Source organism: Primulina tabacum, chromosome 3 (genome assembly GCF_025594145.1).
Source record: "Primulina tabacum isolate GXHZ01 chromosome 3, ASM2559414v2, whole genome shotgun sequence".
NCBI lineage: Eukaryota > Viridiplantae > Streptophyta > Magnoliopsida > Lamiales > Gesneriaceae > Primulina > Primulina tabacum.
Window position 1 is genome coordinate 18,752,934 of NC_134552.1, and position 12,967 is coordinate 18,765,900.

The window sequence follows — 12,967 nt, forward strand, 5'->3', positions numbered from 1 at the left end:
TATTTTCCCATTCAAAAAATGAATTCTAAATTTTAAAATATTAATTGTTTCAATAATAAAATTCATTCAAACAAATTCAGTTCAATATTTCAACGAACAAACAAAAATATAATGAACAAAAAAAATAACGGTACCTCTTAAAATTTCCTCTTATGAAATAAATGATACAATCAACAAAGAATATAATAACCGGTTAATGTTAAACATTCTTATAAAAAATAAATTAGGAAAAAACATTAATTCAATAATAATAAAATAAATTAATTCTCGAGAAGAAATTTTGGGCACGGTCAACCGAGAAGAAATTTAACTAACACAAAATGTGGTGGAAAAAACGAAGCGAAACGAGAAAAAAAATTTGGGCGAAAGAATAAATGCGGAAATGTTTCGAAAGGCTCGGAAATTTTGGGAGAAGAAAGGCCGAAATATTTCGAAAGGCTCAGTACATATACACATTTTGAAAGACTCCGAGGCAATTAAATAGACGGATTCTTAGAATCCGTGACCTACTGCCACGGATTCTGAATCCGTCCGTGACCCCAATTAATTTTTTTTAAAAAAAATTTTGTTTTTAAAAAAAATATGAATCCGGGGCAGTGAAAGCCGGATTATACAACTTTTACAAACTTTCTCAACTTGCCACATTTTTACAATGATTTTATTAATTTATAATATTTTTAAAAAAAACCCCACTTACAAAACATGTAATAAGAGCACTAGTACTAATAAATATTGCAAGACGAAATATTTCTTATAAGCTAAAATTAGCTATAATTATGGAAAATTGCAATTTTTTGAAAATAAATTGCTAATTCTCATTAATATTCCGGGATTCTTTCCGATTGTAGCAAACATTTGCCTCAATATTTACCCTTCGGGCCAATCTTTTCATCCATCTATTCAAACTATATGGATATATATAATGCCCGCAAATTGCATAATACCACCAATCTAAAAGCCCCCCAAAACCATAAACTATCTTGTGTTAAATTAAAGGTCTTTTACAATCATATATTTTTTTAAAAAAAATCAAACACATTTTTCTCATTTGCTATATATATATATATTATATATATATATATATATATATATAGCAAATGAATCAGGAATCTATTTAAAATTAAATACAAATAATCACAAAATCTCATCCATCATATTAAGCATTAATTTGGCCCCTTAAATATATGTATAGTCACAATACGTTACCCACATTTTCCCCTTGATTTCTATGTTGGTTGCATAGACTTAATGAGGAAAAAATAAAAAGAAAATTATTGAGAATTCATTCTTACATGGAATTGAGAGTACAATATCATAAAAAATAAATGAAAAAGATATCTAAATTATTAATTAAGTACCATACATTCGGATTAATTCTTTTGAAGATACAAATCAATTGACAAAATGCAAAAAAAAAAAATTTGAAGCATAAAATTTATGTGAACAAATTAAATATTAAATAAAAAAAAGACTATTTTACACAAATATTTATTATATAAGGAAACAAACTATAACTGCACTGAACTTGCACTCCCATTGTACTAATACATATAAGATTGCAAACCCTTGAAATCCAATTTGGTTTTCATTGTAATAAATCAAATTTCATGAAATAACCTTTTTCTTTTCCATCGTCTCTTAAAGATTATTGTTTTTTTTCTAGCATCGATCCCTGATGTCTGCAAACACTGTTTCATCCAATTTACAAGCAGATGCTTCAAATGCAATGATTTTAGCACAAAGTGTCCACCATGATTCACAAGCACAATGGGGGATCATGCCAAATGATCATCTGCGATACTCCGATGTTCAATATTATACTTTCATGAATTTGTTTGATCTTCAAGATCTGATATCTCCTTCGACTGAAGAAGGGAGTGCTCGAAATATATGGAGTCGTCATGGATGTGTAGACATGGAGAAAGATGATCAGATCAAGAACTTGCAGTACTCTATAAGCACTCCTTGGTTTGCTGATGATTATATGGTAATTGATTTGACACATTTTTCTACTTGGATGATGGATATAAATTTAAGGGTATGATGTACTTTTATTATTGAGAATATTATGATTATGTTATTCCCGACTCATCGCGCTATTTTACCACGGATACTTCACACGAATAACTTATTTTCTTCAATAAACATGAAAATCATACGTAACTCATCTACTTCATATTTTACTATGAAATGATTGTTGTAAATTAGTGAATTGAAGCGAATTCGATGTATAGAATGAATACTAGGAGTGAATTGAATTGAAACCCTACTTCATCAACCAGGCCATCACATTATTGATGATGTTTTTCTGTTAATGTTGGTATGTATTAAGGCTTCAAGAATCAATAGTAATTGTGAGGCCAACATCAAGTGTCCATGGTCAGAGAACAATTTCGCTGCTCATGTTCAAGCGAAAACTCGGGAGTCGAACGATGGAAAACTCGCCCTCGTGCCCATTTCGGCCAGGGTTCAAGATAACAAAAATGGTGAGCCGAAACGAGTTCGTATTAGCTCGAAGGACTTCGAACTTCCTCAAGGTTGGATCACTTGGAAACAAGAGAGATTGAATGGTAAAAGTGCAGGAAACAAAGATGCGGTAAATATTCCAATTTTATTGTTTTTTTTCCCGTTACTTTCACTATTGAAAATGTAAATACGGTTTTACTGTATTTTGTTTACACTTTTAAATTTTAGCTGTTTTTATACTAATTCTATGATGATTTTCACATAAGATTATTCAATATTTTAAAAGTTTAATTATATGGTTTCCTCGAATTTAAATAGTGAAAATTTATAATTATTAAAATTATCAAATATCATAAAAATTGAAGTGCATGGGAATACTGTAACTGAACTAGATTAAAATTATTTTACATACTAAATTATATTTTATGCTTTAAAATTTTAAATGTCATATATAATTTGAATCACACTGCAAAATAAGTAAGAAATAATTATATATATGTATGCCTTTATGCAGCATTATATGGAACTAAGCTCAAAGAAAAGATTCAGATCTCGTGTAGAGGTCAAAAGATACTTGCAAAACAAAGAACAGGTATGCTTGATAGTGTAATTAATAGTTAATTTCTCGTTTTAATTAATTATTTAGTTCTTAATTTCTCTTTAATGTAATAAAGATTCAAATTTTTTATTTTTATTTTTACTAGAGGGAGATATATATCGTGGTCGACTAGTCACACTTTTAGAAAATATACTCCAAATCATTTGAATTAATTTTAAAACTAATACAAATGCTTGAAAATACTATAGTCCATACACCAAACTTCATATGATGCAACGCAAAAACATTAATGAGGTGTTTGAGTTGATGAAATAAGTGAGTGTTTGATCCATAGTCAACATTTCCTCGAGTAAGTCTGTCACACAAAGTTTGTCCAGTGCGGTTTACCTGGCTAACGTGGTTTGCAGGTTACTGCGTTAGCCAGAGGATCTTCCATGTACTCAGCGAAGTTCGGGTAGCCGCTACGGGTTCCATACCATGTAGTCACCGAAGTTTTGGTAGTCGTTACGGGTTCCATCATCGTAAAAAAAACAAACAAACAGACAAAGAACATTGATGGTCCATGATAAACTACGATCTCAAGACTTCTATCTTGTATATATTGTATCTCAAGTGGAAGAAAATAAGTCAGAACGATGTGTAGTTGCATAAACCTATCTCGATATGGGAGAGACATGAATTCGCAACTAGCGACGGTTTAGTACGCGACGGTTAGACAAAAACAGTCGCTATTAGCTACGGTTAACAAAAGACCGTCTCTATTGGCGACATTTTTTGTTTAAACTGTTGCTATTTTAAAATTTGCGACTGTTTTATTAAAACCGTCGCAAATTTTAAAATAGCTTGTCGACGATTTTTGTTAAACCGTCGCTAATTTAAAAATTAGCGACGGTTTTTGAAAACCGTCACAATTTAAATTAGCGATGGTTTTTGTTTAAACCGTCGTTATTTTAACAATGGTTCATTAAAACCGTAGTCGTTTCTCCAAAAAAACACGCTAATCCACAACGATTCTCTAAAATCGTTGTCGTTTGTCCAAAAAACCACGCTAATCCACAACGATTTTAGAAAACCATTGTCGTTTGTCCCAAAAAAACACGTTAATAGATAATGGTTTATAAACACGCTCCTTTTTAACAACGGTTTTCACTAAAAAAACACGCTGCTTTTTAACGATCGTTGTCGTTTGTCCCAAAAAACACGCTGCTTTTTAACAACGATTTTCACTAAAACCATTGTTAAAAAGTAAAAGACAACGGTTTTTAAAAAAAAACCGTTGTCTTTTGAGTGTGGTTGAAGGCATATTTTGTTGTAGTAATGTTTTAAGACTAAAAACACCAATTTATTGTTAACATGACCAAAAGTGAAAAAATACAAATTATTGGACAAAAAATGTAAATCTCCCTTCTTTTTAAAAACAATCTAACTTTAGATGAGTCTCCTTGAGCCATATATTAACATAATGCATAAGATATCTCTGCACGTACAAGTTCTCATACATTGGAACTCACGGTTTTGGACTCAAATATGTTAGTATAGAACATTCTTTTTTTCTAAGTGAAATCCGCTTGCATATGAAAGAGTGAAAGAGTGATTTCGTCGTTGTGAAATAAGAAGTGGTGTTCGTATCTTAATGCAAGTATTTAATTTATTAGGAGCTGTTAGGACGAAATCCACTGTCTGGGGAATCTGAGTGAGAGGTGCGGAAAGAACAAACATATAACTTGTGTGGATGCAAGCCATAATTCGAAACTGCTGAGGTTTGACCGCAAATGATTGAAGGAATATTGTATAAAATTGGGGAATGTGTGTGTGATGTGCAAATAAGAGAGATTTTAGAAGAGAAGCAAAAGAAATTTTCTGAACAAGTTTCTTCATTCAATTACAAGAATTACACAAATGATTCATCGGCTTTTCCCCGATCCTCTAACTCCCTAAACTCTGATTGAAGTTTCAATGAATTTCTTATAATTCACACTCTCTCACATACAAACTACAAAGCACAAACTTTTTATAAAACAAAGTTTGAGGAAAAACTACCAAGAAAGTTAAATAACAATTACCCACTACATCAAAAAACTAACTTTGACAGATTCTGACTCTTGAATATTTGGAATTAATCCACATGAAAAACCTTGTAACAAGAAAATAATGGGTGAAAATACAGGATAATCAGATTGTTGTCCAAAGTGAAGTGGATGGTCGGCATTTTCAACCCCTCATAACAGTAGAAGAATCATATGGTTTGCAAGGAACAACAGTGTCAATATCCACCGATCATATTCATCGAAAGAAAACATTGACCAGAGAAAAATTAAAGGTACTATAAAAATAAACACTAAAAATTTATATATATTTGATTCATCGTATGACAGAGTAGTTATTTTAATTTCTCAGGTGAGAAGACCGAAGAAAAGTGTGGCAATAATGAGGAATGCCATATAGAATTGCATCGTTGAAGGTTGTTTTTTTGCATATATTTTAGAACTCTTCTTTTTATAAATTATTTTGCTAATGATGTTTCTTTTGTTGTAGGAAAACTCCTGTAATTGTTAAAGGCAGCACAAACTTTATCATCTTGTCAAGATTGCAACCATCTACCTCAAATTCAACAAAGGTTCAACCTCCTGTTGTAATGATACCAAATGCAAGTCTTAACTTCTAGTGAGACAGATTGTGATATGCTTACGCTGATATCTAGAGGACGCGAGGTTCTTGTCTCGTGATATTTTTGTCGACGTATTGTAGTTGTCATGTTGGAGATGTTATTCTATGTTGGTTGTATTTCGGATTTATTGTTGTATACTTTATAAGTTCAATACATTAGTTTGTGATATGGATTATGGGATCGAATGATCAAGATTACTGTTTGGTTTGCAGTTGTTGGATATACATTAATATTATGTTCGTTTTTTAGCAATTCTTTTGTTTGTATTTTGTTGTCTATAATACTGATACTAAATGGAAGTCAGCATGTTCGTACTCATCCTGTAGAAATCAGTAAGCACATTCCAACATGCTTTCATAGCAGCACAACAAACAACTATTTTAGTGGAGAATGGAAGAAGAATTGTAATTTCATTATACATATATACCATCAACCGCATGTCTTATAGGACGAAGGCTAAAAAAAGGTTATGAATAACAGACATCCTTCAATGTCAAGAAGAAACGTTCAAGTTTCGGGCCATTCCTGAATTCTATTTACATTGCATATACCAAGACATCTAACATGGAATCATAGAATTAAGCTTGCAAAACAAGAACGAACAATGTTCACAATCTCACACGACAAAGAACTAACTAAACAACCAACTAATATCGAAAGGATGAGGAAAAAACGATCGCATGTAACAAAGAAAACAGTAGGAGGTAGGGAATCAGACGTACTTCCAGCATATTCGACGAAGATTGACTATCACCGATCTCCGAAGAATCGACCGCAAGTGGCATGTCATCACTGTTAAGGCTGCAAAAAGTTGGATTCACATCATCCTCAGTGTTCATCATGAGAGCCCTCAAAACGACCGACACCGTATGTATGTATGCAAATCTGTCTTTATGGAGAAGCCAAGTTAAACCCATCAGCTCGCAATCCCGGCTATGCATTTTGCTTGTCCTCTCAGTTTTGTCTGTTCCTTTAGCCTTATCTCCATTAAGCTGCATAGAAGTACAAAAAGTTTGAATCTTGTTTGCCTTTGGCTCCAACACATTAACGGCTTTAGCAACGGTTTTTACAACTTCTACCACTGGGATTAAATTGAAAGTTATAATAATAATACTAATGATGAACAAATAATAGAGTATAATTAATACACGGTAGACAAGTAACATGGAAATAATAGGACAACTCTAGGACCACATCCAGCAAAATTCACACGGCCAGCCTTTAATCAACCCCTTTGTAATATATAATTAATCCATATAATATACACCCACCCATTCAGTAATTAAGAGGGGCACATTAATTATCTTTAATTTTTATTTAATTTTTTCTGGTTACAGTTTTGAAACCCATTTTTTGTTACGGTTTGAACCGATTTGGACCATAACTTATTTTTATATATATAATTTTAAAGGGACTTTAAAAACATAAATTTATGGTTCCGGTTTCCAGTTGACCGAACCGTAAGCCCTCGGTTCCCTTCGGTTTGTATATCAAAAGAGAGTCAGATCTAAACCACATGACCCTCACCATACCCTTGGCAGATCCGCAAGTGTTTGGCCGCCAAACCATTCATAATAACGAATGGGATTTCAGTATTTAATAAGTCCAATCGGAGAATTGACCATTTTTCTAAATAAGATAATGTCCAATCTTATATACCAAATATTATAATAACCAACATAAATGTTATTAATTATAAATTATCCAATTAACGTGATTTGCAAAACTTATCGACTATGGATCCATGATTAAAAAAAAGTACAACAAAGAAGGAAGAATTTTCACGCATTTTAGTGCGTTTTGTGTGTGAAAAAAGCAACAGAGATGGAAGGAAACGTACAGAATAAAGGCTGCTGAGGCACTTTGAGCATCCTCCCAGGCCTGGAAATCCATTATCCACGCAATCTCTTTCCAATCTCTTCACATTCTCGCCGCCCACTAATTTCCCACGAGAATCCACGGAGAATGCCTCCCGGCAGCTGAACGGGTGCAGCCTTATGCCGCAGTAGCAGTAAACCACGTCGCAGGTCTCGTTGGGCCTGCCCAGTTCTATGCCCCTGTTCCCCAACGCCTTCTCCAGGGAGTCCACGCAGGTCTCCGAGTCGTCCGGCAGCACCGGCATCTCGTACGCCGGCGACTGCTGCTGCAGCGGCTTCGCCTTCGCGAGCGAGCTCAATGCGGTCCTGGAATAGGCGGAGTAGAGCCAGGCGGCTAGGACGGGACAGCACCGCGTGCGGTGGAGCTGACCCGAGCGGGATATGGATCCGCACGCGGATTTGATGTCGTGGAAGAGGGCCTCCGGTAGGTCCAAGGGGCAGCCGGCGGCGTCAGATTGTTCCGGGAAGGCGGGAATGGTGGCGGGAGGGGAGGAGGAAACGGGTATCAGGGTCCGGGTAGCCGGGTCCGGGTTGGGTAAAACGGGTAGGGAAGATGTGGCGAAGAGGAAAGTGGAGAAGAGTATGGTGATGATGATGATGTGTGGAGACATGGCTGTATAGGAATGTTTGGGGAAGTGTGTGTGTGTTTTAGTATAGAATGTTTAGGGAAGTGTGTGTGTGTTGATTAATGATGAGGGAATTTTTTTGGAATAATATAATTTTTAATTTATTTATTAGCTTATAAAATTGATAAAATTTTGAAAAATAAATTATTTATTTAACTGAAATTAAATCATTTCTTCCATATAATATAATTAATTATTTACAAAACTTGAGTCAAATATTAAAAAAAAAAAACTGATATGTAATGAGTTCATATTTATATTTTGTTTTCTACTTAATAGAAGAAATATCATGAAATATGTTTTGAATCCACGTAAAAAGAAAATGATTTAAATTTTACGAATCAAATCATTTTCATATAATAAATAGCTTAAACCTTCAAATAGATATCAGTTGTTTTCTTTCCGTGTGTATGAGATAAATTTCAGGACTAAAGCAATAGTCGGTAAATCATATTAATCAAGTAAATCATACTATGCAAACTTTGTACGATAAGCTCATTCAAAAAAGTGCGAAAAATGTTATACATGGAATCAAATTTTTAATTATTCGTCAATAGAGATGGCAATGGGACGAGGCGGGGGCGGGTTTATCATCCTCATCTCCGTCCTCGAATTCTATCCCCATCTCAATACCCGTCCCGATCCTGGCTTTTTCGGGTTCGTGGAATCCCGAAATCCGAAACTTCGGGGATCAAATTCTCATCCTTACCCCCATCCTCGGTTTAAAAATATTAATATGACAAGACGATAAGGGATTCGGAAATTTTCTCAAACCAAAACTTATTATTATATATTATTATTAGTTATAACATATCCGTCCCGAACTATATCAAGTATTTAAAAAATTCTTCGCACCCGAAAAAATCAGAGATCTCTATCCCTGTTTCGGGTTTTCCTCGCGGGACTCCAAATTTATTGGAAAAATTATCATCCCTGTTTATCAAACATTTACATATTTCGGCATCTTAGACATATAAAATACGATAATTTCGATTTTAAGTCCTAGGAAGCGGAGGTTTAGATAGGTTGTAGCTGCTTTACAGTCACATTGTTTGTCTTACTCGGTATAAAAATGTTCATAATAATAATAATAATAATATAATAATCCCCTTTTTTGAAAAAATCTCTCATTTAATGTGGAACAAAGAACATGATATGTTAATATTATCCAATATATATATATATATATATAATTTCTGAGCATTTTTAGTTTGATTTACGTGCAATATAAATAGACATTTACATTGGTCGTGCATTATAAAAATAATTAAATGATAACATTAATTCAATTTAAAGAATGTGAACTTCTGCCACTAATTAATGACTGAATTTCACAACGGTTAACAAATAAATGGTATCACGAGATTTTTTGTTATATTATTATTAACTTCTATTAGAATCCGAAAATAAATTGAAATGAATTGTTATCGATAATTGATTTTTTTTACAAAAAAAATAAAATGTGTGTACATTATAAATTGAAATAAAGTTTAGTTTATGTTGTAGTAGAGTAGTTGGCGTCTTTGTGACACCAAACGAACCTTTGGTAAATAATAATAAAATGAAATGTGGTTGACTAAATTGGAGGAGGAAGATTTATTTTATTTTGTGTTTCCCAAATAATGGATCATTGGATTAAAAAGTGGATTAATACAAGATGGCCCCAACCCACATTTCTTCGACTCTTTATATTTTGGGAAAAATTTGTGTGAGACAGTCTCACGGGTCGTATTTTGTGAGACAGATCTCTTATTTGGATCATCCATGAAAAAGTATTACTTTTTGTACAAGCCCGAGTCCATGGCCTCAAACGAGCAACACGTGAAGACTAAGGCAATTGATCATGGATCCTGTCCACCGATAATCAAGAGGCATGTTCCCCTCCACGTTCTTAGATCATTCTGAAACCAAGACGTGGTCCACGTTCTCACATTGTGGCCACTACCTGACCATGTCGGAGTGGTCACCGACTGTGGTACCATATAAATAACCCCAACATAGATAAAATCGGGGAGTTGATTCTCATTTTCACAAGTACTTACTATATATTTATTTAAAAGCACTTTCTTCCCTCTGCGTGCATAATTGGCTTATTTGAGCGACATGGTGGTTATGCCAGAAATCCTTCCAGTGCCCCACTAATATTTCTTGTTCTCAGATAGACAGACTATCCAGCCCAGGTTTCATCTGGCTCGGTCATCAGCACGTACAGAGAAACATTATATCTCTGCCCAAAAAATTGTCCACCCAGCTCACCCAATTTTCTCAAGCAGTATCATTGGCATCGTCCTGTTGGAAACCAATCTATAGATGTTGATATGTTTTCTATTAGAAATTCATCACAAATGAATCACTCTGAAAGGGAGGCCCCCTAACAACTCGCAGCAAACCAAAACTATTCTTCCCGAAGAGCTAGCCAAGTGGAATACGACGGCTATTCAGTAGGCCATGGTTGGGAAACTAACCCATACAAGAATCTCTTATGAGAGCAGGAGGAGTCCGAGGATGAATTCCATCCTCGGGACCAGTCGGGAAAGGATGATGAAAACTCTCGAGCTGGCTCCAAGGCTCTTACCATGGCCTAAGAATTATAAGAGCCGAGGAAGAAGGTAAAAATACCGGAAGGACTGGCCAAGTCTTCTCATACTGCCCGGGATAGGTCAAGGGGATGTTCCTTCTCCACCCAGATAGAGAATGTGCCCCTGCCCATCCACTACAAGTCAGCTAAGATCATGGACTATGATAGAAATACTGATCCAAAAGAGCACCTGACCCAGTTTGAGAAAATGTTCATGTTGCATTTCTACGAAGAGATAATCAAATGCAAGGATTTTTTGACCAAGCAGCTAGACTTAGCCCAGAGTTGATTCGAGAAGCTTGAACCTCAAAGCATCAATTCTTTCAAAAAAATTAAAAATCTTTTCTTACATCACTTTAGCAGCAGGAAGAAACATAAGAAGACCATTTTCAATCTATTTGAAGTGAAGCGGAGTGGAGAGGAATCCATGCAGGAATACATCTGTCAGGTTAACAAAGATACCTTGGAGGTACCATCATGTTCCTCAGAGACAAATACTACAACCTTCACATGGGGGCTCCGAGAATGTGATTTCTTCCGGTCCTTGGTAAAAACAACTACCCCGTGATTTTGAATATTTGTTATCCTGAGCAAAAGAGTACATAAACATGGAAAAAACCCAAAGAAAAAAAAAGGACCTTGAAAAACAAATATGAGATAGGGTAGGCATGGAAAATGACCTGATACAGAAAAATGCCAACCCTCTAGGGCATTTTTCTCAGTAGACACCTTTGAAGGTTTCTCGAGATCTGGTAGTGCACCTTTATGATGATGACATGGTTGTCCCACGACCCTCAATACCCCCACAGGACCAGAGTATAACCACCAAATTATGCACATACCATCAGGAATGTGCTCATGATACCAGTGAAGGCAAGAAACTAAAGCAAGCTCATTCTCTATTGGATTATACCAAAGCCTGCAAAAAAAGCATGAGGACTCCCGTGGGCGCCAAGGAATTCAAGACCCGTCTTACCCTTAAGCACCCGGGCTTCTAGCCCAGGCAGAGAGGTTAGGACGGCTTCTCCCGAGGAAATAGAGCCCGAGAAGAAAAGGCCCAGGAAGGCTTCCCCAATCTGGACATAACTAAAATGATTTCAGACGGATCTATAGATGGGGATTCTAACGGGGCTCAGAAGGCTTGGAGCTGGAGAGAAAGCTTGGGAGTAGAGAATGCAACCTGGGGAGAGGGGCCAGTGATCAGCTTTGGTCCCCAGGATCTACGGGTCACCAGCTTATCTCACAATGATGTCTTAGTTATCCAAACCAAAATTGCCAACTATGATGTGAGGTGGGTGTTTGGGACTCCAAGAGCTCTCTCAATGTTATATTCTAGGAAGCTCTTGACCAAATAGATTTGAAGATCTATAAGTTGGAATCATTGGAGACTACCCTCTTTGGATTTTTTGGTCGCACCGTGTACCCAAAAAAAAGATAATGCTTTTCTTAACAGTCGGATCTAAGGACTTGAGGAACACGGTAATGATAACATTCACGGTGGTCAATGCACCTTCCTCAAATAACATTATTTTGTGTGAAGGCCAATAATGAATGCCCTCATGTCTGTCGCCTCGATTTACCATTAGAAAATCAAATTTTCTAGGGGAAGCATGGTAGGAGAAGTCTGGGGATCAGTCATTCTCTTGAAAATATTATGCTGAGACAGTTCGGGTGGAAAACAAAAGAACAAGAAGGGAAGGAGATGAAAGAAGGTCACGGAAGGGAGAGGTGCACTCGATTGGGGAAATGCGAGCAGTGATGGACTAAGAACTTGAAGATGTGGATATAGTCCCTAGGCACCCCGGGAAAACAACCAAGGTGACTTGGATCTTGAACCATATACCAAGCCGAGTTGCTGACTTATTTAAAGAATGCTGATATCTTTGCATGGTTCTCTTCAGAGCTGTTCGAGGTCCCAGCTCATATTGTTGAGCATAAAATAAACATCATCTCAGGTTCCCAACCTGTATGGTGCATTCAAGATAGGAGATTTATTGATTTTTAATGATTTTTGTAGATTTTAAAAGTCTAAATGTATTCAATTAAGACTTTTACATATTCTATAAAAGTTTAGTAGTATTCAAAATAGACTTTCATAAAGTTTTAAAAAGTCAAAGTGATATTCAACATTGACTTTTAAAAATTCTATAAAAGTCTATAGGTATTCAAATTTTCAATAGACTTTTAATAACT

The 12,967-nt window shown here is 35.4% G+C and overlaps 1 protein-coding gene across 1 annotated transcript; it reads right to left on the minus strand.

Annotated features, from left to right (window-relative positions):
• Positions 1 to 6,117: 6,117 nt before the first annotated feature.
• On the minus strand, positions 6,118 to 8,237 carry LOC142540939 (putative GPI-anchored protein At4g28100). The gene is made up of 2 exons (XM_075647420.1): positions 7,534 to 8,237; positions 6,118 to 6,685 (listed from the first exon to the last, which is right to left on the minus strand). Exons 1-2 carry the CDS (start codon positions 8,179 to 8,181, stop codon positions 6,341 to 6,343), a joined length of 993 nt encoding a protein of 330 aa, XP_075503535.1. The 5' UTR covers positions 8,182 to 8,237; the 3' UTR covers positions 6,118 to 6,340.
• Between the last annotated feature and the right edge of the window lie 4,730 nt (positions 8,238 to 12,967).

What these genes read in the sequence shown, in the direction of transcription:
- LOC142540939 (XM_075647420.1), bottom strand. Translation starts at nt 8,181, where the DNA reads ATGTCTCCACACATCATCATCATCACCATACTCTTCTCCACTTTCCTC. An exon ending in GCCTCAGCAGCCTTTATTCT is followed by an intron (nt 6,686 to 7,533) that starts GTACGTTTCCTT and finishes ACTTCTATGCAG; the next exon opens with CTTAATGGAGATAAGGCTAA.